Source organism: Hyla sarda, chromosome 2, assembly GCF_029499605.1.
Source record: "Hyla sarda isolate aHylSar1 chromosome 2, aHylSar1.hap1, whole genome shotgun sequence".
Lineage (NCBI taxonomy): Eukaryota > Metazoa > Chordata > Amphibia > Anura > Hylidae > Hyla > Hyla sarda.
In genome coordinates this window covers 492182000-492207907 of record NC_079190.1, presented here as the reverse complement: position 1 = coordinate 492207907, position 25908 = coordinate 492182000, and the positions used below count along the sequence as shown (strand labels likewise).

General features: G+C 43.2%; 2 protein-coding genes across 2 annotated transcripts in view; one reads left to right on the top strand and one right to left on the bottom strand.

Moving 5' to 3' along the window:
- The window catches only part of ERG (ETS transcription factor ERG), a 414806-nt gene that overhangs the window by 185219 nt on the left and 203679 nt on the right, over nucleotides 1–25908 (top strand). The window lies entirely within an intron of this gene.
- LOC130357158 (fatty acyl-CoA hydrolase precursor, medium chain-like) lies at nucleotides 726–18282 on the bottom strand. The gene is made up of 13 exons (XM_056559638.1): nucleotides 18085–18282; nucleotides 15103–15307; nucleotides 14861–14999; nucleotides 13514–13647; nucleotides 12708–12861; nucleotides 12464–12577; nucleotides 12161–12256; nucleotides 11705–11845; nucleotides 11545–11622; nucleotides 9302–9449; nucleotides 7588–7737; nucleotides 6532–6604; nucleotides 726–1666 (listed from the first exon to the last, which is right to left on the bottom strand). Exons 1-13 carry the CDS (start codon nucleotides 18212–18214, stop codon nucleotides 1489–1491), a joined length of 1740 nt encoding a protein of 579 aa, XP_056415613.1. The 5' UTR covers nucleotides 18215–18282; the 3' UTR covers nucleotides 726–1488.

Genomic DNA, 25908 nt, shown 5'->3' with positions numbered 1-25908 from the left:
TTTTTTTTTTATATTGTTTGAATACTTAGAAAAGCTGAGCACTGGGGAACACAAAGGGTTTGCGGGATATGTGAGAAATGGGTGGTGGTAAGTGAACTGTCGGTGCCCAATACCCTTTTATGGAATGTATGTAAACACAGGATGAGCCGCCGATAATGATGTATTTAGATGGCTGCCTGAATGATCAAGCTCGGCTACATGAATAATCGAGCCACTTAAAGGATATGTAGATTTGTGCACTTTTGAGCCCATCTGCCCCTTTGAAAGGGCCCTTAGGCGTTATCCACGACTGTGTTTGGGGTCTCATCATGGTGGCACGATGTACATGTAGGAACTGAAGCAATAGATGAAACAGTAACTGCCAGAGATCAGGGCGCGGGAGACATCATGTGCACATAGCAGCCGACACGATCGCACGGCTCCCCGCCACTGCGGGTTTTCACAGGAACAAGACAGGACACCATACTGGACCACTCAGACCGGGTCAAAGGCCTACTTCTGCTTTTTATATCTGTGCCGTACTATTAAGAGAGCACAGTGGTACCTATACTCTGATCTATAATAGGGCTGCTACTGCTTTTTGTGCGAGTTAAGTGTTTGGAGGGAGTTTTCTTTACAGTATATATAGGCTACTGTCTCCCACCAAGCCCCTGAGGAGGTCACTCTTACTGGTGTCCGAAACGCGTCGGAAAAATATTTGGGGACTATATATTATTGGGATAGCCGATATATCTCCATAATACACTATGTTACGTGGTACCTTATTGATTTACCAGTGTGTCTTTCTTCACTCTTTGCGTCTCATTGGTGGAAAGGCCTAACTGGGTAGTATCCACAAGTACATTCACTTTATTGTGTATTGATTTTTAATATACAATTAAAAGTTAAGTTTTATTTACTTCCCCTGTATTCTTTCGTGGGAGACATCTTATCTTCTACGTCACAGATCATAGAACATCAGACACCAGGCAGTACATACATTTAATGGTTCATTACTAAAGTTAATTCTGATATCAAAATGTAAGAAAAATGTATTCTATTCATCACGTATTAATTCCATGTAATCCTTACAAACCTGAAACTGGTGACAGCTGGAGGGTCACATAACGGAGGCCCCTGATCTAGATAGTACGGACCTGAATCTTTAGTTGTCTAGTGAGGGTACCTGACCCCATTATAGTATAAGTAACGTAATGTAGATTAATTCTACATACAACCAGAATGTAATTCGGAATGTCCACTGTATGGGGGGGACCAGACGTTTGGAATACAGCTAATTTTGCAATTTTTTATTTTATTTTATTTTTTTGAGATATTACAGTGTTATTATTGATAGAAGTCAATGTCCTCACTGAGAATTTCTGGCCAAATGGTTGTTCCCTTTTGCGTCTAAACTAAGAAGTATAGGCGACCCCCTTACCGCCCTATAAGTGGCTGGTGTGTTTTCGGTAAACTATGGTCACAGTTCATCTTCTACTTTAGAAAAATCTACAGCTCTGTGCGCTCCTCCTTTTCTTCTATCTTCTTCTGAGAAAGCAACTTGGTCCAGAATTCATACTTCTCAGCCTTTAGCTGTTTTGCCGCCCTCGGCTCCAGGTTAATCCCCAGGTAATCTTCATCGTGGTCGTACTCTGGCCAGTTCACCAGGCCTGGCCCATTGGGATTACTGTGGGCGAGAGGAACAGTGGTAAAATAAATCAATATCATTTTAAACATTTAAAACATATCATACATTCCGAAAGTCAGCCCTGTCTATATAAGTTATACCTCCAAAAATAGGCAATTGGAAAGATGCCACAATTGGTTCAATACATGACATAAACACCAACAAAAAGAACCAATAATGTAAAATAGCAAATTTTATTTCACATATATCAAAATTAGACATACACTTAAAGGGGTACTCCGGTGGAAAACTTTTTTTTATTGTTTTAATCAACTGGTGCCAGAAAGTTAAACAGATTTGTATATTACTTCTATAAAAAAAATCTTAATGCTTCCAGTACTTATTTGCTGCTGAATACTACAGAGGAAATGCTTTTCTTTTTGGAACACAGAGCTGTCTGCTGACACCTCTGTCCATTTTAAGAACTGTCTAGAGTATGAAAAAATCCCCATAGAAAAGACATGCTGCTCTGGACAGTTCCTAAAATGGACAGAGATGTCAGCAAAGAGCACTGTGTTCCAAAAAGTAAATACTTTCCTCTGTTGTTTTCAGCAGCTAATAAGTACTGGAAGGATTAAGATTTTTTAACAGAAGTAATTTACAAATCTGTTTAACTTCCCTTCCTCATATCCTGTCCCCTTAGCCCGGCCTGATATCCTGTCCTCATATCCTACACCTACTGTATATCTCGTCCCCATATCCCGTCCTCATATCCTGTTCCCATATCCTGACCTCATATCATGTCCTCATATCCCGTCCCTATATCTTGTCCCCATAGTCTGTCCTCATATCCCTTTCCCATATTCTGTTCCCATATCCCGTCCTCATATCCAATTCCCATATCTCGTCCTCATATCCCATTCCCACATTCTGTCCCCATATCCTGTTCCCATATCCCGTCCTCATATCCAGTTCCCATATCTCGTCCTCATATCCCATTCCAACATTCTGTCCCCATATCCTGTTCCCATATCCCGTCCTCATATCCAGTTCCCATATCTTGTCCTCATATCCCATTCCAACATTCTGTCCCCATATCCTGTTCCCATATCCCGACCTCATATTATGTCCTCATATCCTGTCCCCATATCCAGTTCCCATATCTCATCCCTATATTTGACCTCATATCCCATCCCCATATGCCTTCCTCCTATCCCGTCCCCTTAGCCCGACCTCATATCTCGTCCCCATATCCCATCCTCATATACCTTCCTCATATCCTGTTTCCATATCCTGACCTCATATCATGTCCTAATATCTCATCCTCATATCCCATCCTCATATCCCGTCCTCATATCCTGTTTCCATATCCTGACCTCATATCATGTCCTAACATCCCATCCTCATATCCCATCCCTATATCCCGTCCTCATATCCTGACCTCATATGCCATCCTCATATCCAGTCCCCATATCCTGTACTCATATCTTGACCTCATATCCCGTCATCATATCTAATCCTCATTTTTAATCCTCATATCCCGTCCTCAGGTGGGGCTGAGTTGTGGTAAAGATATTGTAAACTGAAAATAAAAGGGGTGTGGCTTAAAGGGTGTGGGTGTATTTGCAAGATGGGGCATGGAATTTCAGCTGGACTGACACATTCACCAGGAGAGCAGAGCGGAGCTTGTGGAGTAAGGCACCAGAAGTCCTATATATTTGCATGGGATTTGAAACAAATACCCCATCCTTCACATAGCTTTGGGTTAATTTAACTATTATATATTTTTATTTTACTTATAAGTAATGTGACCAAGTATTATCGAAATATCTCCAGCCGTACGGAAGTTATGCTGGAACATACATTTCCCATAGATTTGCATTGGACTTTAAACAAAAACCTCAACCCTCGCAAATGAGGGTAGGTTAGGGTTAAATTAACTATCCTATATTTTTAGTGGACATATAAGTAACATGTGACCAAGTTTCATGTTAATATCTTCAGCCGTTTGGAAGTAATGCTGGAACATACTCACATACATTGAGTTTTATATATATAGATAGATATAGTCCAACATGCTGGGGATTGTAGTTTTCACTTGGGGCAACTGCTGAGCCACAGGCTGTATCAGGGCATGCTGGGAGTTGTAGTTAGTAACTAATTGCAACTCCTGAATTTAATTTTTAAAAAAGCGATCAAAAAGTCACATAAAAACAAAAATGCTCCTGTTAAAAACTACAGATCAGGCCCCAAAAAATGAGAAATAAAAAAGTTATAGGGGTCAGAATAGGACAACATTTTCACTGCATATGTGTATCCTATGATGTCACACATATATAATTAATTATGCAAATTAGCATGGCCGGTATTTTTTGGTAAGAAAACCCTAATCATACGTCATCCTGCACCTACACTACTGTTTAAAAACTTTTTTTTAAATCAACTGGTGCCAGAAAGTTAAACAGATTTGTAAATTACTTCGATTAAAAAAAGAATTACCCTTCCAGTATGCTATAGAGGAAATTATTTTCTTTTCGAATTCCTTTTTTGCCTTGTCAACAGTGCTCTCTGCTGACACCTCTGTCCTTGTCAGGAACTGTCCAGAGCAGCATAGGTTTTCTATGAGGATTTTCTCCTGCTCTGGACAGTTCCTGATACGGGCAACAGGTGTCAACAGAGAGCACTGTGGACAAGACAAAAAAGAAATTCAAAAAGAAAAGAATTTGCTCTCTAGCATACAGCTGCTAAATAGTACTGGAAGGGTAAAGATTTTTTAATAGAAGTCATTTACAAATCTGTTTAACTGTTTAAGGAGCTTAATAAAATCTGTAAAAATGTAATAAAAACAGCAAAAATTCAAAATGAGAGACAGGTGGCCGAAGAAAGCAAAACTATTCCTAAATATTTTTTTAGATATATAAATACAAAAAAACCAAGGGCAGAGCATGTAGGACCCCTTAATAATGATAATGGGGAGGTTGTCACGGGCGATCAAGAGAAGGCGGAGCTACTGAATGGGTTCTTTAGTTTTGTATGTACTATGGAAGAAGGAGCTGACATTGGCCAGGTCAGTGCTGGTAACACATCATATAATGTATTGAACTGGCTTAATGTAGAGATGGTACAAGGTAAGTTAAGTAAAGTAAATGTAAGCAAATCTCCAGGGCCGGATGGACTACACCCAAGAGTTCTTAGAGAGGTAAGTTCAGTAATATCTGTACCCTTGTTCATGATATTTAGAGATTCTCTGGTGTCTGGTATTGTGCCAAGGGACTGGCGCAAGGCTAATGTGGTACCAATCTTCAAGAAGGGCTCTAGGTCTTCGCCAGGCAATTATAGACCGGTAAGTCTAACGTGCATTGTGGGTAAATTGTTTGAAGGACTTATAAGGGATTACATACAGGAATACATAGGGGATAATTGTATTATAAGTGATATCCAGCATGGGTTTACTAAGGATAGAAGTTGTCAAACCAATCTAATTTGCTTTTATGAAGAGGTGAGTAGAAGCCTTGACAGAGGAATGGCTGTGGATATAGTGTTTCTGGATTTTGCCAAAGCGTTTGATACTGTCCCTCACAGACATCTGACAGGTAAGTTAAGGTCATTGGGCTTGGAAACTTTAGTTTGTAACTGGATTGAACACTGGCTCATGAATCGTACCCAGAGAGTGGTGGTCAATGATTCGTACTCTGATTGGTCCCCGGTAATTAGTGGTGTACCCCAAGGTTCAGTACTGGGCCCGCTGTTGTATAATTTATTTATCAATGATATAGAGGATGGTATTAACAGCTCTGTTTCTATCTTTGCAGATGACACCAAGCTTTGTAGCACGGTACAGTCTATAGAGGAGGTGTATAAGTTACAAGATGACTTGGATAGACTAAGTGTCTGGGCATCCACTTGGCAAATGAGGTTCAATGTGGATAAATGTAAAGTTATGCATCTGGGTACTAATAACCTGCATGCGTCGTATGTCTTAGGGGGGATTAAACTGGCAGAGTCACTGGTAGAGAAGGATCTGGGTGTACTTGTAGATCACAGACTACAAAATAGCATGCAATGTCAGGCTGCTGCTTCCAAAGCCGGCAGGATATTGTCATGTATAAAAAGAGGCATGGACTCGAGGGGCAGGGACATAATACTCCCCCTTTATAAAGCATTGGTACGGCCTCACCTGGAATATGCTGTTCAGTTTTGGTCGCCTGTTCATAAAAGGGACACTGCGGAGTTGGAAAGGGTGCAGAGACGCGCGACTAAACTAATATGGGGCATGGAACATCTTAGCTATGAGGAGCGATTAAAGGAGTTACAATTGTTTAGTCTTGAGAAGAGACGTTTAAGGGGGGATATGATAAACGTATATAAGTATATAAATGGCCCATACAAAAAATATGGAGAAAAACTGTTCCAGGTTAAACCCCCCCAAAGGACGAGGGGGCACTCCCTCCGTCTGGAGAAGAAAAGGTTTAGTCTAAAGGGGCGGCACGCCTTCTTTACCGTGAGGACTGTGAATTTATGGAGCGGTCTACCTCAGGAACTGGTCACAGCAGGAACAATTAACAGCTTTAAAGCAGGGTTAGATACATTCCTGGAACAAAATAACATTAATGCTTATGCAGAATTATAAAACTACATCCCTTTCCCTTATCCCCTTACATCCTTCCCTTCAATCCCCTGGTTGGACTTGATGGACGTATGTCTTTTTTCAACCATACTAACTATGTAACTATGTAACTTTCTGGCACCAGTTGATTTAAAAAAAAAACTAATTATTTCCACAGGAGTACCCTTTTAAGTAACTCTGCGGCAGAAACACCACACATAATATCACCCGGCAACATACAATCACACCCAGCAAATTTCGGCTGCACACACAGATTGTCTGACTGACAGTCATGATGTCAGGTGCGCCATTCTCTTACCCAGTGCGGGCAAAGTTAGCCCAATACTTCATGATAGTCTTACTCAGAGCCTTCTCTTTTTCATTGAAGGCTTCTGTGGGGAAAAAAACTGAAATTCAGACCAGAAAATGACGTTCATGTGGCACAGGAGTTAAAAATGTTACGTGGCGTTTCGTGTAATCCGTACATTTAGTAATAAAACTCAACACAAAGGGGGTTAAATTTAAACAAAATTTTCTAAATTCTGTGTAAACAAATGACACAAACCGTGCCCCCCATAAATTGGTTTATACGTATCACAGTTGTTTTTTGTGTCACAAAATCAAATAATGAGAAATGTTCAAGTTACACGTCGATTCCACAACAGGATAAAAGAAACTGAGAAGTAAAATTTACAAAACTCCAGACTATTTTTTCTTACATTTCTCACGTAATGGGAGATTATTCAAGAACCTGTGCAGAGGAAAAGTTGCCCAGTTGCCCATAGCAACCAATCAGATTGCTTCTTTCAACTTTTAACAAGGCCTCTGAAAAATGAAGTAGTGATCTGATTGGTTGCTATGGACAACTGGGCAACTTTTCCTCAGCCCAGGTTTTGATATATCTCCCCCACAGTCTATGAGGGGAATTTATCAAAGCTGCTAAGTGATTCTTTTTTGCTTATTTTATGCGCATAAATTGTCGCATGTGCGCCAAAGGCAACTTTTCGTGCAACTTTTTGAGGGTAAGCAAGTTTTGTTAAAATTCCTAGGTAAGCAAGTTTTCAATTTTTCACTTTGCAGTAGTAGTGAATTTATTATAGCGACATTCGCAAAAAAAAAAAAAAAAAAAAAACGCCCGGAAGTAAAAAAAAAACTACACAGCAAAGCAAATAAAATCCTGTCTTTTGCTTTGTGAGGTGATTTTCAAAGTTTGACTTTTGTGCGCAAAATTTAACACTGCCGTGCGACATTCTGATAAATTTTGAGCAAGAAAGAAAAACCAAAGCAGAAAAGAAACTACTTATAAAATGACTTTCTGAAGTAACCTTTGATGAACTCCCCCCTAAATTACTGCAGACATCTGACTAGGCCTCACCTGAGAATACAATATCCCCCTCCAAGAATGGACCTCCCATCACAAAGAACAATTCATCCCCGTGATCGGCCTTCACAAAGTCTGGCTTACTGTCCTTAAAGATTGAAGGACGGTGCTGGAACTCATAGAAGTAGGTGGGATGGCCGGAATCTGGAAGGAAAGGAGGAGGTAGTGTTATTGTTTGACGACATTGTATCACCTATTTAAAGGATGGGAATAAGATGTCCGATTTGCACAGTGTTCATTCAGAGCGTCGGGTGCAGCGCCAGATGCTCGTGACATCACGGCCACGCCCCCGCAATGCAAGTCTATAGACTTGCATTGAGGGGGCATGGCCGTGACATCACGGGCGTGGGTATGACCGTGACGTCACGAGCCTCTGTCCCGCATCATCAGTCATCCGGCATGGAGCACCAGATGTATGGGTAGCCACAGCCGAGATTGCCGGGTCCCCAGCGGCGGGGCAGAGTACCCCATTAACGTCAGAGCAAGGACTAAAGTATATCTGGTTCACAGAATCTTTCTGGTTATGTGTGACACAGTGGTGTATCGGAGGGGGGGACGGGGCAATTGCCCCCCCCCCCCCCCCCCCCCCCCCCGAGATTAATTTCCCCCATCAAATTCGGGACATCCCTATGTCCCGAAAGATATTTTCGGGACACAAGGATGTCCCGGTTACCTATCTGCGGCCCCGCGTTAACTATAAATATGTAGGGGCCTCCAGGAGGTAGCGCACACAGGGACATCATTGACGTCCCGTGCGTGCACCCATAGGACCAGAGCAGAGCGGAGTGGAGCAGCAAGGACGCGTGCATGGTAAGTGACCAGCGGCACATCATCTTTGGTACTCCGACCACCACTCCTCCGGTCCCGGGACCTACTGTTATGGCCTATAGGCCACAGCAGTAGACCGTGACCCCTAACCGGAGGAGTGGTGGTCGGAGCACTGAAGTGGGGCAGTACACAGACATACAGCCTCCAACCAAACACTGTATATGGCTGAAGGCTGTATGTCTGTGGGTGCCACTGCCTACCTAATGTGGGGGAACTACAACCTAATGTGGGGGAGCTATACTGCCTACCTAATGGGGGGGAACTATACTGCCAACCTAATGTGGGGGGAACTATGCTGCCAACCTAATGTGGGGGAACTATACTGCCAACCTAATGTGGGGGAACATACTGCCAACTTAATGTGGGGGAACATACTGCCAACCTAATGTGGGGGAACTATACTGCCAACCTAATGTGGGGGGAACTATACTCCCAATCTAATGTGGGGAGAACTATACTGCCAGCCTAATGTGGGGGAACTATACTGCCAGCCTAATGTGGGGGAACTATACTGCCAACCTTATGTGGGGGAACTATACTGCCAACCTAATTGTGTGTGGGGGTTGGGGGGGGGGGGGGAGAACTGTACTGCCAACCTAATGTGGGGGGAACTATTCTGCCAGACTAATGTGGGGGAACTATACTGCCAACCTAATGTGGGCGGAACTATGCTGACAACCTAATGTGGTGGAACTATGCTGACAACCTAATGTTGGGGAACTATGCTGCCTACCTACTGTGGGGGAACTATGCTGCCTACCTAGTGTGCTGAAACTATTCTGCCTACCTAGTGTGGGGGAACTATGCTGCATACTTATAGGGGTACTCCACTGCCCCAGCATTCAAAACATTTTGTCATTTTACATCTTGTACCCCATACCTCTGTGATACTTGGCCGTTCTCAGTGCCGGGATGACAAACACGAGGTCTCCAGCTAGATCTAGAAAAGAGTTGCGGATTTCAGCTGGATCGGTCTCCTCTCCAATATATTCATCCATCAGGAGGCTGGTGGCACTGGAGAATGAACTCTGAAATATACAATATCAAGACTTTCAGAGATGAGGTAGAAGTGGCAAAGCTGCCAGATGAAATCAGAGTTTCCTTCACTAGATAGCGTGAGGATGTCATAGCATTAAGAGGAGGTAAGGGCAGAATTATCGAACATAAATGAAGATATATGGACATATATGTTTAATTTCCTAGGCGTATATATTTGACTGGCAAAAAGAGGCTTTTATCAAACGCTCAGGTTTTTTTTATAGCCTCACTAATACTATGGTTGCAATGTTGCGGGAGTGACTATTGTTGGATGTTGTGTAGTGTCCCACCGAGTCCACTACAAAAAGACTGCTTGGGAAATGCATGTGCCTTTTTATATTGTTTATGCTGTTTAATACTTGGAAATGTAACACTGTGCCTCTGTTGGTCTGTTTTCAGGCAAAGTTGTAGCAGTGATTAGGTTTCCCATATTAAAGGGGTATCCCAGGAAAAAACTTTTTTTTTTATATATATATATCAACTGGCTCCAGAAAGTTAAACAGATTTGTAAATTACTTATATTAAAAAATCTTAATCCTTTCAGTACTTATGAGCTTCTGAAGTTAAGGTTGTTCTTTTCTGTCTAAGTAATCTCTGATGACACCTGTCTCGGGAACCACCCAGTTTAGAAGCAAATTCCCATAGCAAACCTCTTCTAAACTGGGTGGTTCCCGAGACACGTGTCATCAGAGATTACTTAGACAGAAAAGAACAACCTACACTTCAGAAGCTCATAATTACTGAAAGGATTAAGATTTTTTAATAGAAGTAATTTACAAATCTGTTTAACTTTCTGGAGCCAGTTGATATATATAAAAAAGTTTTTTCCTGGATAACCCCTTTAAATCTGTAGGAACCTTCCTAGAAGGAAGGCAGAGCTTAATTCTAGGTGTATCCTCTCTTCAGGAGAAAGTCAGAGGTAGCTGAGAGTGAGACGTTGGATTGTGTCTGTCTCAGGGGAGACAAGTTTATTATGGGAGGAGAAGTTGTACAAGGACCTCACAGCTTTCATGTCACACACACCTTAAAGGAAATCTTTCACCAGTGTCACCAGCACTAACTTGTCGGTACCAACAGATGACAACGGAACTCACAGCTGGGAATTAGACTACAGAAAGACCGATTCAAGACTTATGTTTATGTAGATGTGAAAAATTTAAATTTGCCAAGTAAAGAGAGCTGTGATTTACCCTTGAGTTACTCCTGTCTCTTGCTAGTTATTTACACATTATCGTCTGGGGCTTCCCAACTTACATCAGCCAGGGGGCTCACACACACAGGGAGTGCCCAAGGGGACTACAATAATTGTAATACAAAGGATTAGAAGTAGACAGCTCCTAATCTCCCGCTGGTGCGCCTGTGCTCAGGACGGTGGTTGGCACAACCCATCGTATACAGCGATGAAAAAAAGAAATGTCCGGCACCCGATGTCCAATGCTTCTTGGGTTTATTATAGCATAAAATCACAACACAGAGGGAAATAGCGTACGCGTTTCGGGTATTGCTACCCTTACTCTTGGCATAAAAGTTATGTTGCGATTTTATGCTATAATAAACCCAAGAAGCATTGGACATCGGGTGCCGGGCATTTCTTTTTTGCAATTATAATACAAACCTCTCTTTACTTACGCAGTATGGTTGAAAAAAGACATACGTCCATCAAGTTCAACCAGGGAATTGAAGGGAAAGTGTGTGGTGGGATTAAGGGGAAGGGATGTGATTTTATATTTCTTCATAAGCATTAATGTTATTTGGTTCTAGGAATGTATCTAACCCTGTTTTAAAGCTTTTAACTGTTTCTGCTGTGACCAGTTCCTGAGGTAGACTGTATCATAAATTCACAGTTCTTATGGTAAAGAAGGTGTGTCGCCCATTGAGACCAAACCTTTGGTGCCAGGAGGTTTGGTTTATGAACCTTGGACACCATGACCCCAATAAGCACATATCTTCCACCTACACATCCCACTCACTTTCACTCAAAGAGTTTTGCATTGCCTTATATATTTATTAGCATTGGCAGGGCAAGTAGTAGTACATGGTTTGCTATCTAACCAACAATTCATCCCCAGTGACCAGCTCTCCTACCATTAGTGGGAGGCTCCTTAGAAGTTCTTCCACTTTCTCTCTTTTTATGCCTTCTTGGAATTCTGTCACATTTAGGGTCTGTGAACAATATGAGAATAAGAATAAATATCATTATCCAGATCATTAGAAATATGTGCTAGTTTTATTTTTTCTATCTTACCACCAATAGGATCCATCCAAACTCTTGGTTGGTGACTCCAGTCATAAACGGGACACTGTTCACCTCTTTATCAGTCAGAATCTGCTCCACGGGTTTCGGGAAGAACACCCCATCGACGGTTGGAGGCAGAGCCAAAAATTGCTGCAAGTGCAAAAAAGACCCATAAAAATGTCTCCTCTTACTGTGAAACAGCTCCCTAAAATGGATAGTAATATAAAAATGCTTTGCTTTACATATAGTGAAACCTCTTTGAGAAGACTACTTAAAGTTGCATTAAAAAGTGGTCTTCTAGGGGAGTGATCTTCCCAGAGAAAAAAGTTTACAATTCATAATGTGTAGTAGACTGAAAATCTTATGAAGTCGGGTCCGGATAAGGGAGTGGTCTTTTTAAAGCTTAAATCTAAGCTTCAGCTACAGGAATCAGGGTATTGGATGCAATGACTTCAAGGACCGTACCATAGAAATTACAAGAGACAGGAGCTCCTCTTCAGATTTTGCCTTCAGACAGACCTCAATTGTGTCTACCTCACAGCCCGAAACATTGGCCACAATCTGCAAAAGTGAAATATAAAAGCTGATTTGTCCATCTATGCCAGCAGTACAGAGTCTTTCAGTAGAGTAGCCTGCTAATCTCGTACCTGTTTCCTTATGTTAGAAAGAATAGAACAGGTCTAGATGGTAATAGTAGACCTTCATCGTTCAAAGTTGCCAATGCAGTAACCACAGAGTAGGTGAATTCACTCCATAAGTTATACTTACGTTTCTGAAAAAAACAACTACTTCTGTAGACTGGGCCATCAAAGCTGGCATTAAGGCTACACCGCTCTCGGAAATAGCTCTGTGGAATAAGCCCTTGGCTAATGGAGATGCCACCTGGATATGGTAATAGAACAGCAGAAAATTAGATTAGAGATTATAGCCCCTTCATTACTCTCCACAATAGAATGGCCGCCCAGCAAGAACAAATCATAGTAACCCAAATATTAGCCTTAAACCAGCTCACCAGTGAAGATACGCTGACTCCCCCTGCAGACTCCCCAAATATAGTCACGGAGTTGGGGTCACCTCCGAAATCTGCAATGTTTTCCTGAACCCATCGGAGAGCGGCCACTTGATCCAAGAAGCCATAGTTCCCCGGAGCTCGGTCATCTCCAGTGCTGGAATAAGGAAATAAGGTGTCTTTACTGGAGTGACCTGTGATATATTGGGGCAACATTTGTAGCTGAAGTGGTAGAAAATGACCTCATACACTTAGCAGATTTATGTGCCATAAACGCTTGTTTGTCAGCTGATCCCATCTTTTGTGTGGCCAGTTAAATTATAGTTGTCGGCCACACCTCATAGGAGAAGTGCAGCCGAAAATGATGAATTCAATGGGCCGCATGAGCGATCTAGTGGTTGAACCTTGTAAGGACTTTGCAGATGAAATCTGATCTCACTCATCGACACTCCTTTTCTCTTGTTATAGAAGTCATCTCCTATTAGGTTATCTGTTAGGTATTTACAAGGTTAAAATTTACATAAACAGTGTGTAACCGCCAGGGGGTATAGGGCTACTAGCGATTTCGCCATAAAGAATAACATGAGATCATAGATGGGCTTCCCGGCATTCTTAAAACAAATCCAGTAAATACGCAAACAGATCGACATGTCATACAGGGAAAAGTGTATAAAGATGGGTCAATGTGATAAATTATAAGCCGTTTACGTTTAAGACACTATTAATGGGCCTACCCCATTTTCCAAAAAGTTTACATTGAGTTCAGCAGGTGGTCAGAGTATATGAGTCACAGTCACTTTATATGATACCTGAAGAAGCCGAGGACCCCCAGCCGGTACTGGATGGAGACAACTACAACGTTTTCATAGGCAACCAATGCAGAACCGTCCAATATCATGGCTCCTCCCATCATCAGACCTCCTCCATGTATGAATACCATGACCTGGGCAAAATATGGAGCCATCTATTACTGGTGAACACAGTCAGGTCAGTGTGAATCATGTGTCTACACTGCATGCCCAGATGGGTCAGTCGTCTCCAGTAACTCCTAACTTCTTTCTCTCAGTCTCTTGGACCAGCACCACCAATGCTTGCTATAGTCTATGATGCTTCAGCAGTCATTTCTTTCAGGCCCCAACACTCAGGTTCCTATTGAGCCTAACACCACAGCTCTAAGATTCAACAACAAGCACTCTGGTGGGAACCCCTCATGTTTTATGTGAGCTCGGGGGCTTGTCCACATGTGGTCACATGCTCACATATACAACAATCAGTACCTATCTATAAATGCCAAGAACAGCCCCTGCTACCTTCCTAACTGCAGTATGGTGCACAGTGCTGAAATTCCCTGGCGCCATGTTGTCTAACTGCCCAGAGACTAAAGAAAACCCTGAGGTCTAAATCTATAAGCACACACAGAAATTCCCTGGTGCCATATTGCCTACCTTAAGAGACTGATGAAACCCTGAGGTCTGCATTAATGAGCACACAGCAAGGACACAAACTCTATTTGCACAGATACATGCACATGACTCAAATTGCATAAAAATATATATATATATTTTTTACTTTTCAATATTTTTAAAAGCTATCTCTTTTTCACTACCTATAAGTTATAACTATTTTGAGACATTGTCACCAATCCTGTTGCAACTCCGAAAATGGAGAAGGTAACTTTGATATGAATGGTAACTTTGTCAAGGTAACTTTGATATTAATTTAGTCTTAAAGAGGTACTCCGCTGTTCAGCGTTTGGAAAAAACTGTTCCGAACCCTGGAGCCGGCGCCGGGAGCTGGTGACATCATAGCGCCGCCCCCTTGTGACGTCACGTCACGTCCCGCCCCCTCAATGCAAGTCTATGGGAGGGTGCATGACGGCTGTCACACCCCCTCTCATAGACTTGCATTGAGGGGGCAGGATGTGAAGTCATGAGGGGGCTAAGACATCATGAGCTCCCAGCACCGGCTCCAGCGTTCGGAACAGTTTGTTCCAAACGCTGAGCAGCGGAGTACCCCTTTAAAAGCACTTTAAAACTACTTGACTACATTTCTAGGTGCCCCTAGCCGTTTTGTGAAAAATCTGTTCTCTGCAAAACAAACTTTTTTGGAAAGTTTGCCAAGCAGAATTTTCGAAACGTCCGGTCAACTCTACTTACAGGCAACTTCTCCCCCTTCGGACGATCGGCTGGAGTGTAGACATTCAGATATAGACAATCCTCAGACAATGAAGATAAAGTAAACTTGACTTTAAACATTTCCATTAGCATCTCCATGAAGTGAGGATCCTGCAGACACCTGTAATATAATAGTATATGCAGCATATCTCTACACCCTTTACATTATAATACCTTATGACTGTGTGCTGAACTCTGCTCAACCAACCTCTATGTGCACTTACATTGGAGCATATTCTGAGGCCTCCCTGGTTGAGGTCCATGCCACGGGGGGTTCCGGGGCTGCAAATCTCAATGAACCAACTGGAGGTTTGGCGAAGGGGACTCCATAGAAGGCGTGGACAGTCCTATCTGTTCCCTTCACAGACTTTGTCTTTCCCCGTAGTTTACCATATCGTGTTTCCACCTCAGGGCGACCGCCCTCCTGTCCTAAAGTGATGGAAACCGGCAGATTATTGGATTCAATAAAGTAGAGTTAGATCATGCTTTGTACTCCAGTTACATCCAGAGCTGCATTTAGAATTTTGAATGTAGTTATGTGGAATCTGTCACTTCATCACTGACAGAAGCCTGCCTAAAAGAACCTCCATCAATGAGATCAGTTTTGCCTTCAATTTTCCTACAGAATATCACTAACAAAATGGAGGGGAGGGGGGGGGGGGGCTTGTCATCTGACGTATATGGCCCCAGCCATTGTAGAGTAAGAGATGAGTGTTGATGGTGGGAGTCCATTTACTGGGACTCACATCAATCATAAGCATGGATGTCCCATGTCCCCCTGATATAAAGGAGTGGCCAGGCATGCCAGCTACTGCTCCACTTAACTCTATGGTTCTGATGTAGATAGCCCGGCACTGTCAGTCCCATGGAGTTAAAACAGCAACGTGCATGTCCAACCGCCAATTCTTCTTACCAGGAGGACACAGAACACCCAACGCAAAATTGGTGGGGATCCCAGTAGTCTAACCTTGGTAATATGAAGCCCAAGAAGATGCAAACCTCAAAGAATTAAATGGCTGGGAGGATTTAGCATTTGTTTAAAAAAAAAAATGTTTTTATACAAAATAATACAACACAGTTCTTTACATGGAAAATTTTCATCCAATGTTCATACTGGAATAAGTTCATTTACTGAACTGTTACTCCTGAGCATTATCAATAACCTTTGTCACAAACCCATAGAAGGCAGCAGTGTCAGCGATCATTATCAGGAGACCAAGGGTAGTGCTGAACCTTTGTTTGTATAGTACTGAGAGATTACACTCCACAGGAGAGAGGACACTGTACATAAGAGCTTACACTCTACAGGAGAGAGGACCCTGTACATAAGAGCTTACACTCTACAGGAGAGAGGACCCTGTACATAAGAGCTTACACTCTACAGGAGAGAGGACCCTGTACATAAGAGCTTACACTCTACAGGAGAGAGGACCCTGTCCATAAGAGCTTACACTCTACAGGAGAGAGGACCCTGTCCATAAGAGCTTACACTCTACAGGAGAGAGGACCCTGTCCATAAGAGCTTACACTCTACAGGAGAGAGGACCCTGTACATAAGAGCGTACACTCTACAGGAGAGAGGACACTGTACATAAGAGCTTACACTCTACAGGAGAGAGGACCCTCTACATAAGAGCTTACACTCTACAGGAGAGTGGGCCCTCTACATAAGAGCTTATACTCTACAGGAGAGAGGACCCTGTCCATAAGAGCTTACACTCTACAGGAGAGAGGACCCTGTACATAACAGCTTACACTCTACAGGAGAGAGAACTCTGTACATAAGAGCTTACACTCTACAGGAGAGAGAACCCTGCCCATAAGAGCTTACACTCTACAGGAGAGAGGACCCTGTACATAACAGCTTACGCTCTACAGGAGAGAGGACCCTGTACATAAGAGCTTACACTCTACAGGAGAGAGAACCCTGTACATAAGAGCTTAGACTCTACAGGAGAGAGGACCCTGTCCATAAGAGCTTACACTCTACAGGAGAGAGGACCCTGTCCATAAGAGCTTACACTCTACAGGAGAGAGAACCATGTACATAAGAGCTTACACTCTACAGGAGAGAGGACCCTGTACATAAGAGCTTACACTCTACAGGAGAGAGGACCCTGTACATAAGAGCTTACACTCTCCAAGAGAGAGGACCCTGTACATAACAGCTTACACTCTACAGGAGAGAGGACCCTGCCCATAAGAGCTTACACTCTACAGGAGAGAGGACCCTGTACATAAGAGCTTACACTCTACAGGAAAGAGAACCCTGTACATAAGAGCTTACGCTCTACAGGAGAGAGGACCCTGTACATAAGAGCTTACACTCTACAGGAGAGAGGACCCTGTACACAAGAGCTTACGCTCTACAGGAGAGAGGACCCTGTACATAAGAGCTTACACTCTACAGGAGAGAGAACCCTGTACATAAGAGCTTACACTCTACAGGAGAGAGGATCCTGTCCATAAGAGCTTACACTCTACAGGAGAGAGGACCCTGTACATAAGAGCTTACACTCTACAGGAGAGAGGACCCTGTACACAAGAGCTTACGCTCTACAGGAGAGAGGACCCTGTACATAAGAGCTTACACTCTACAGGAGAGAGAACCCTGTACATAAGAGCTTACACTCTACAGGAGAGAGGATCCTGTCCATAAGAGCTTACACTCTACAGGAGAGAGGACCCTGTACATAAGAGCTTACACTCTACAGGAGAGAGGTCCCTGTACATAAGAGCTTTCACTCTACAGGAGAGAGGACCCTGTCCATAAGAGCTTACACTCTACAGGAGAGGGGACGCTGTACATAAGAGCTTACACTCTACAGGAGAGAGGACCCTGTACATAAGAGCTTACACTCTACAGGAGAGAGGACCCTGTACATAAGAGCTTACACTCTACAGGAGAGAGGACCCTGTACATAAGAGCTTACACTCTACAGGAGAAGTGTCTCTACCCTGAGCATTCAATGTACAGGAAAGACATGCAGCCTCTCAGTATATTTTCCTCTTCTCCTCCCAGTGTATTCTCTTTCCCAGGGAGGCCTGATCAGGGGACATTGTAAGCAACGCTCAGGAAGGAAACAGACTATGAGATTAGGGATCAGAGTTATCTTCTGACACCTGCATAATCTATCAATTCTGAGACTGTACATTGTATAATAAACCTTCTGTGTATTGTCCCCCTCAATGTACTGTCTCCTTACCTGATACCAGGACCCCCAGAGCCAGGGACCACAGCAGGACTCCTCTCATCAGACCCCCCATCATTGTAGAGTGTGCAGAGTTGTCAGGCTTATATAGAACGTCGTATTTGCCTGCTATGGGCTGAGGCATACAGTGTTTGGCAGTATAGTCCTTGTGATTGGTTGTTGAGGGTGTCAACCATTATGTCATAGCCTGTGTAAAGATATGTGTATAGGTGTCAAATATGAAAGGTTGTGCAAAGGAATCCTTATAAGTCAATATTGTCGGTCATATCCCTTCTGCATGTTGTTCCCTTTTTGTCCTTATATAGCCAGGTATTGATATTGATAAAACTAGCGTTATTTTGGTTGCTATTTGGTGTTATCATTTTTGTTGTATATGTAGATAGTGTTGTTCTGTTTTATGTGGTTGGTGCTTATATATTTGTACATTGGTTTTGTATATTACATTTGTTCGTTATCCTGCAAGTACTAAAACCCCCATCTGATGCAGCCTACTTAGGAGTAGTTACTTATCCATCAAATGCTATTCTTAGTGAGTAGTCATTCATATACCAATGCCATCGATACAAGATTGTATTCATATGCACAATTGCTGGGGGGTCTCCCTATCTGCCCTACCATTAAGTCTTGGGATGGTGCGAGATAGAGGAAAAAAAGCCAAATAGGTAGCGCAATCCACTTAGACGTCAGTTAGTGGTATTCTTCTTTATTAAAGCGAAATCACAATGCATTTCGAGGCTAGCACACGCCTCTTTATCAGGTAAAAATAGGCTTAATCCTGATTTTACCTGATGAAGAGGTGTGTGCTAGCCTCGAAGTGCATTGTGATTTGGCTGACAGAAACCCGCCTAAAAGGACCTCCATCAATATGATCAGTTTTGCCTTCAATTTTCCTACAGAATATCACTAACACAATGGAGGGGGGGGGGGGAGCTTATCCTCTGTCGTATATGGTATTTAGAGCTTACACTCTAGAGGAGAGAGGATCCTGCACATAAGAGCTTAAACTCTACAGGAGAGAGGACCCTGTACATAAGAGCTTACACTCTACAGGAGAGAGGATCCTGTACATAAGAGCTTATACTCTACAGGAGAGAGGACCCTGTACATAAGAGCTTACACTCTACAGGAGAGAGGACCCTGTACATAAGAGCTTAAACTCTACAGGAGAGAGGACCCTGTACATAAGAGCTTACACTCTTGTGGTGACTGGAGGGTAATGTTGTGGTGTTCCAGTACAAGACTTGGTCCTGTCCTTTTGTCTGGAGTCCCCTCAGCCAGAGTCCCTCCATGCTAATGGGCTCTCCTGAAGGGCTAACCCCTAGTCGTCTCTTAATATTGTAATATTTAATGTATATATTTAATTAATCTAGGATACTTCTGTATAGGACCTTAGAGGTCACGTGCCTTTAATTTATGTTATGCTATCGTTTAAGGACCTTTGGGTCATGTGATATACCCAGAGTTCCATGGGTCAGGACTGACAGGTTTGGCTATCCAATGAGCTTTGCTCCACCCCCTTAATATATAAGGGTCTGTTGCCACTAAATTCTCTCTCTTGATTCTGGATTATCAGAGAAAGTACATCTCATATCTCATCATCAATTCAAGCTAGGCCTGAAGCACTTATCTTCCGCAGCCTTACCTTCCTGTGTGACTACTGCAACTCAATTATCTTAAATCCAATAGCACAGTGGCTAGCAAACCAAAGCTCATTGCACTCAGAAGTCCCAGCAAACCTGTGAGGAACCTGAACTACGGTCCTCTATACAAAGACTGTTTTGTTACCTGCAGTTGCATAAAATATGCAGTAAAGTTTATTCCGGTTTTCATCAATATTTGCTGTGGACATTCCTTTATTTTTCCCTACCGTTTAAGGGATGGTTGGCGGTAGGACCATTACACTAAGGAAACCTCACCCTGGCGCCACGACAACAAAGGGTTAATACCAATACCCTACACTACCACTCCGCAGACACCATTACCCCTCCAGAGTACAACAATGGTGTCTGGGGTGTTGCGGTAATGTTAATGCAGGGTCTGGTGGTATTAACCCATTAATGTTGTGATGCCAGGGTGCGGTTTCTTTAGTGTTAATGATCCTACCGTCAACCGTCCCATAAACGGTGGGGAGAATAAATGGAATGTCCACAGCAGATTTTATGAAGTAAACTGAAGAAACTTTACTTGCAGATTTTATGCAACGGTATTGAACATAACAGTCTTGTCAAGAGTGGGAGCAAAATGGAGCACAGGGGAACCCGTAGTAACCCCCCTCCCTGCACTATCAATTTAATTATAGGGGTTTTTGGTAGGGGTTAATAATAAAGGGTAGTGGCCCCTTTAAGAACAAGATAGGCATAGGTGAAACTCAGGCCAGCGAGGTCAGGGTAAGGGCAGTGGGAGGAGCTAAGGGGTGGGTACGTGCAGCGAGGACAGGACGCTGCATTCTCACAGAGTTAGTGAAGAGGGAAAGGTCCCGCCCACCCTCCCTGATATTGGGTCTGGTTTTCTTGGTAAGTGTGGGGCAGGAAGAAGGAGTCATTTGGTGAAATCAATTGAGCACAGTTGCTGAATTTTGGTTTAAGTGTTGGACAGCTGTTGGGGACACAGCTGTATGGGCCTCCTGGTGGTGTATCGGGGCCCCAGGAGTGGTTGGAGTAGGCACTATCGTTGATTGGTGCCCCCGGGCCCGTTGTATGCGGCCAGGGGTAAAAAGTTGTTAGTGCCAGTTGGAAAAAGAAAATGTTATAAAATATTTGGTATGTTAAATGTTAAATATTTGTGAAATGTTAATAAATGGCCTGTCCGGCCATTTTCACCACAAAAGTGTGATGGGTTTTATGTGGGGTATGGGGGGTGGTGAAAATGGGTGGATGGTTTTATGGGTTACGTTAGGAAGGGGTATATCTAACGTCCCTTCAGTCATGAACCGGGATACAGGTTCCTCACAGGTTTGCTGGGACTTGGAAGCAATGAGCTTTTGATGCTAGCCACTGGGCTACTATTTTAGAATATTTGAGCTGATAGTAGTCACACAGGATTCAGTAGTTTGAGCTTTGGTAACTCACGTTTTGTGGCTGCTGGATATTAGGCTTCAGGCCTAGCTTGAATTGATGCTGCTGCTGAGATGTTGTGCTTGCTTGATAATCCTGAACTAAGAGCAGGAACCGAGAGAGGGAATTTAGTGGCAGCAGCCCCTTATATATATATATATATATATATATATATATATATATATATATATATATATATTAAGAGGGCTGGGCAAAGGTCCTCAAGCATTTTATACATTACAACTGTGTATCACATGACCATTAAGGTCCTATACATATATTTTTTATTCACTAAATTAATATGTACACTCTTTACTTAAGACGACCAGAGGTAAGCCCTACAGGAGAGTCCTATAGACATGGAGGGACTCTAGCTGCGGGGACCTTAGACAAGGGACAGGACCAGGTCCTGTACGGGGAAACCACACTTTACAGGAGAGAGGACCCTGTACATAAGAGCTTACACTCTACAGGAGAGAGGGCCCTGTACATAAGAGCTTACACTATACAGGAGAGAGGACCCTGTGCATAAGAGCTTACACTATACAGGAGAGAGGACCCTGTACATAAGAACTTACACTCTACAGGAGAGAGGACCCTGTACATAAGAGCTTACACTCTACAGGAGAGAGGACCCTGTACATAAGAGATTACACTATACAGGAGAGAGGACCCTGTACATAAGAGCTTACACTCTACAGGAGAGAGGACCCTGTCCATAAGAGCTTATACTCTAAAGGAGAGAGGACCCTGTCCATAAGAGCTTACACTCTACAGGAGAGAGGACCCTGTCCATAAGAGCTTACACTCTACAGGAGAGAGGACCCTGTACATAAGAGCTTACACTCTACAGGAGAGAGGGCCCTGTACATAAGAGCTTACACTATACAGGAGAGAGGACCCTGTACATAAGAGCTTACACTATACAGGAGAGAGGACCCTGTACATAAGAACTTACACTCTACAGGAGAGAGGGCCCTGTACATAAGAGCTTACACTCTACAGGAGAGAGGACCCTGTACATAAGAGATTACACTATACAGGAGAGAGGACCCTGTCCATAAGAGCTTACACTCTACAGGAGAGAGGACCCTCTACATAAGAGCTTACACTCTACAGGAGAGAGGATCCTGTACATAAGAGCTTACACTCTACAGGAGAGAGGGCCCTGTCCATAAGAGCTTACACTCTACAGGAGAGAGGACCCTGTCCATAAGAGATTACACTCTACAGGAGAGAGGACCCTGTCCATAAGAGCTTACACTCTACAGGAGAGAGGACCCTGTCCATAAGAGCTTACACTCTACAGGAGAGTGGGCCTTGTACATAAGAGCTTACACTATACAGGAGAGAGGTCCCTGAGCATAAGAGCTTACACTCTACAGGAGAGAGGGCCCTGTACATAAGAGCTTACACTCTACAGGAGAGAGGGCCCTGTCCATAAGAGCTTACACTCTTCAAAAGAGAGGACCCTGTCCATAAGAGCTTACACTCTACAGGAGAGAGGATCCTGTACATAAGAGCTTACACTCTACAGGAGAGAGGATAAACCCCTAACCCAGCTGTTATAAATGCCATTAATATATTAATATTAAAGTTACACCAACAATATGAACTGCTAGTTTGTCTTTAAATGGGTACTGTCAGATAGAAAAACTTTTGTTATGTTATAAGGCATGTATAGCCAATTGGTATTGCAATTGCTTTCATTAGAACATTTTCAGTATTTCATACTGAAAAAGCCAGTCAAACAACTGCCCCCCCCCCACCTGCTTGGACACATACTTGTCCTGCTGTGTCCATGAATCATCACCTATGTCATGGACACACTTCCTTGATTGACAGCTGTGAGCGCAGGGCTCACACCTGGAGGAAAAATCCTCCCATTGTCAGCTTGTGTCCTGCAAGCTGAGAGTTATAGTTTTGCTAATGCTAGGGGAGATATGAGCAGACAGCATACTGAGGGAGGGGGCGGAGACTAGCACAGTGAGAGGAATTCAAACTAGTGAGCTAAATGAAAAAGTGTAATAAAAAAATAAAAGAACGGTGCTAGACACATAAAAATTAGATATACATGGTCAGGATTAGGTACTGAGTGATGTATAAAAAATAAGTTTTTTTGTTGGATCTGACGGGTACGCTATAAAGAACAAAAAAAAAAAAACATGAATACAATAAATCCCCTCCCCTTCATCCACCCATACCCCTTTCCTTCACCTCCTTGGTTGACCTTAACCCGATAACGACCAGGTTTGCCCCCCCCCCCCCCCCCATGTGAATGTACAGGGTACATTCACATGGGCGGGTTTACAGTGAGTTTTGTGCTGCAAGTTTGAGATGCGGCAAAGTTTCCGCCGCAGCTCAAACTCCCAGCGAGGAATTCACTGTAAACCCAACCATGTGCATGTACCCTAAAAACACTACACTACACCTACACAATATAAAAAGTAAAACACTACATATACATATACCCCTACACAGTCCCCCCCTATAGAAAGAAAAAAAACATTCTCCTTTTACCCCTTATGAAAAGATAAAGTTGGGGTCTACACCAGCATGTTAGTGAAATTTTTTTATTTTTTTACACTAACATGCTGGTGTTGCCCCATACTTTTAATTTTCACAAGCAGTAAAAAGAAAAAAAGACCCCCAAAATTTGTAACACAATTTCTCCTGAGCACGGAAATACACCATATGTGAGCGTAAAATGCTCTGCGGACGCACAACAAGGCTCAGGAGTGAGAGTGCACTATGTACATTTGAGGCCTAAATTGGTGATTTGCACATGGGTGGCTGATTTTACAGGGTTCTGACATAAACGCAAAACAATAAATACCCACATGTGACCGCTTTTGGAAACTACACCCCTCATGGAATGTAACAAGGTGAGCCTTAACACCCCACAGGTGTTTGATGAATTTTCATTAAAGTTGGATGTGAAAATGAAAAAGAAAAAAATTTTCACTAAAATGCTGGTGTTACCCTAAATTTTTCATTTTCACAAAATTTGTAACTTCATTTCTTCTGAGTAAGAACATACCCCATATGTGGATGTAAAGTTCTCTGCGGGCGAACTACAATGCTCAGAAGAGAAGGAGCTCCATTGGGATTTTGGAGAGAGAATGTATCCGAAATTGAAGGCCATGTGGGTTTGCAAAGTCCCCATAGTGCCAGAACAGTGCCCCCCCCCACATGTGACCCCATTTTGGAAACTACACCCCTCACAGAATTTAATAAGGGGTACAGTGATCCTTTACACCCCACAGGTGTCTGACAGATTTTTGGAACATTGGTGCATGAAAATGAAAAATTCCTAATCCTAGGAAGGAATGCCAGGTACTCAGCTAGTTCTCTAATATAGACAGACATGCCTGATTTGAAAAAACAGGAATGGTCTTTCAGGGGCGTACAGGTTTACTTGTATTGGTCCTTAAGCGGTTAAAGGACATATGTCTTTTTTGTAGTTATATGATTCCAGCTGTATCACACTGACAGAACTGGACATTACCTCACAGAACCACCAGGGGCGCTCATCATATGCCCATACACAGGTACCTGGTAGTTTGTTGTCCTCAAAGTACATGGTAGATGTAATTAGAAGTGTCTGTGTATGGCTGCCATACCTCTGCCTTAAAACTATACTTACCTACCTCTGGTCCCCCTGCTTGTCCTGACGCAGCTCCTGGTCTTCTTTTTTCAATCGCCCACTTTTCACCTCTTCACCCTGTTTCCAATATGAGTGCTCAGAGCCAGACCTTAAAGGAGTACTCCGCCCCTAGACATCTTATCCCCTGCGATCTCCCTGCTACACCCGGCGTTCATTTAGAGCATCGGGTGCAATACCAGAGGCTTGAGACGTCACGGCCGCACCCTGCTCATGACATCACGGCCACTTGTACCGCATCGGGTGACACCCTGATTCGCCGGCCTGGCCCTAAATAGCTGCACTCCAACTATCCCGCAAAAACCCATCCACCCTCCTCATAATTTAAATACTATGCTGCACCATGAATATCCGTACTCTGGAGGCTTTTTTGTTTAATTTTGACCCCGCATTTTGTGATGTCGGTGGGCGGAGTCTTGCGTCGCTGCGCTGAGGCCGGAGTTTACTTCAGGAAGGAAGACAGCGCAGCACCAACAGGCACATAAACAATAGTGAAGCCACAAGCAAAAAAAAAAAAACGTCTCGGTACGTTACCCACCCCAAAATGTGCATGAAGCCGTATTACTATGAATGTTTCTTTTTTTAAGGAAATTTTTTTGTGCCACATATGGGTTATTTACATACCGTATTTATCGGCGTATAACACGCACTGGCGTATAACACGCACCCCCATTTTAATAGGGAAATTTAAGTTAAAAAAAAAATACATATAAGATAAATGACAGACTAAATGCCATATCATCCCTCTAACTTTGATTTTGCCTGAACTTCAGTTTGGTCCCCCCTTCCAGTGCCACATCATTCCTCCCCTTTTATCAGCCCGTGTGCCACATTTACACCCCCCCCCCTTACCCTCTCATCATTCCCCACTGTCTTATCATTCCCCCACCCCTCTCTTATCATGCCCCCTCTCATCATGCCCCCTTCTCACCATACCCCCTCTCATCATACCCTCTTCTCACCATGCCCCCTCTCATCATGCCCCCTCTCATCATGCCCCCTTCTCATCATGCCCCCTCTCATCATGCCCTCTTCTCACCATGCCCCCTCTCATCATGCCCCCTTCTCACCATGCCCCCTTCTTATCATGCCCCCTCTCAT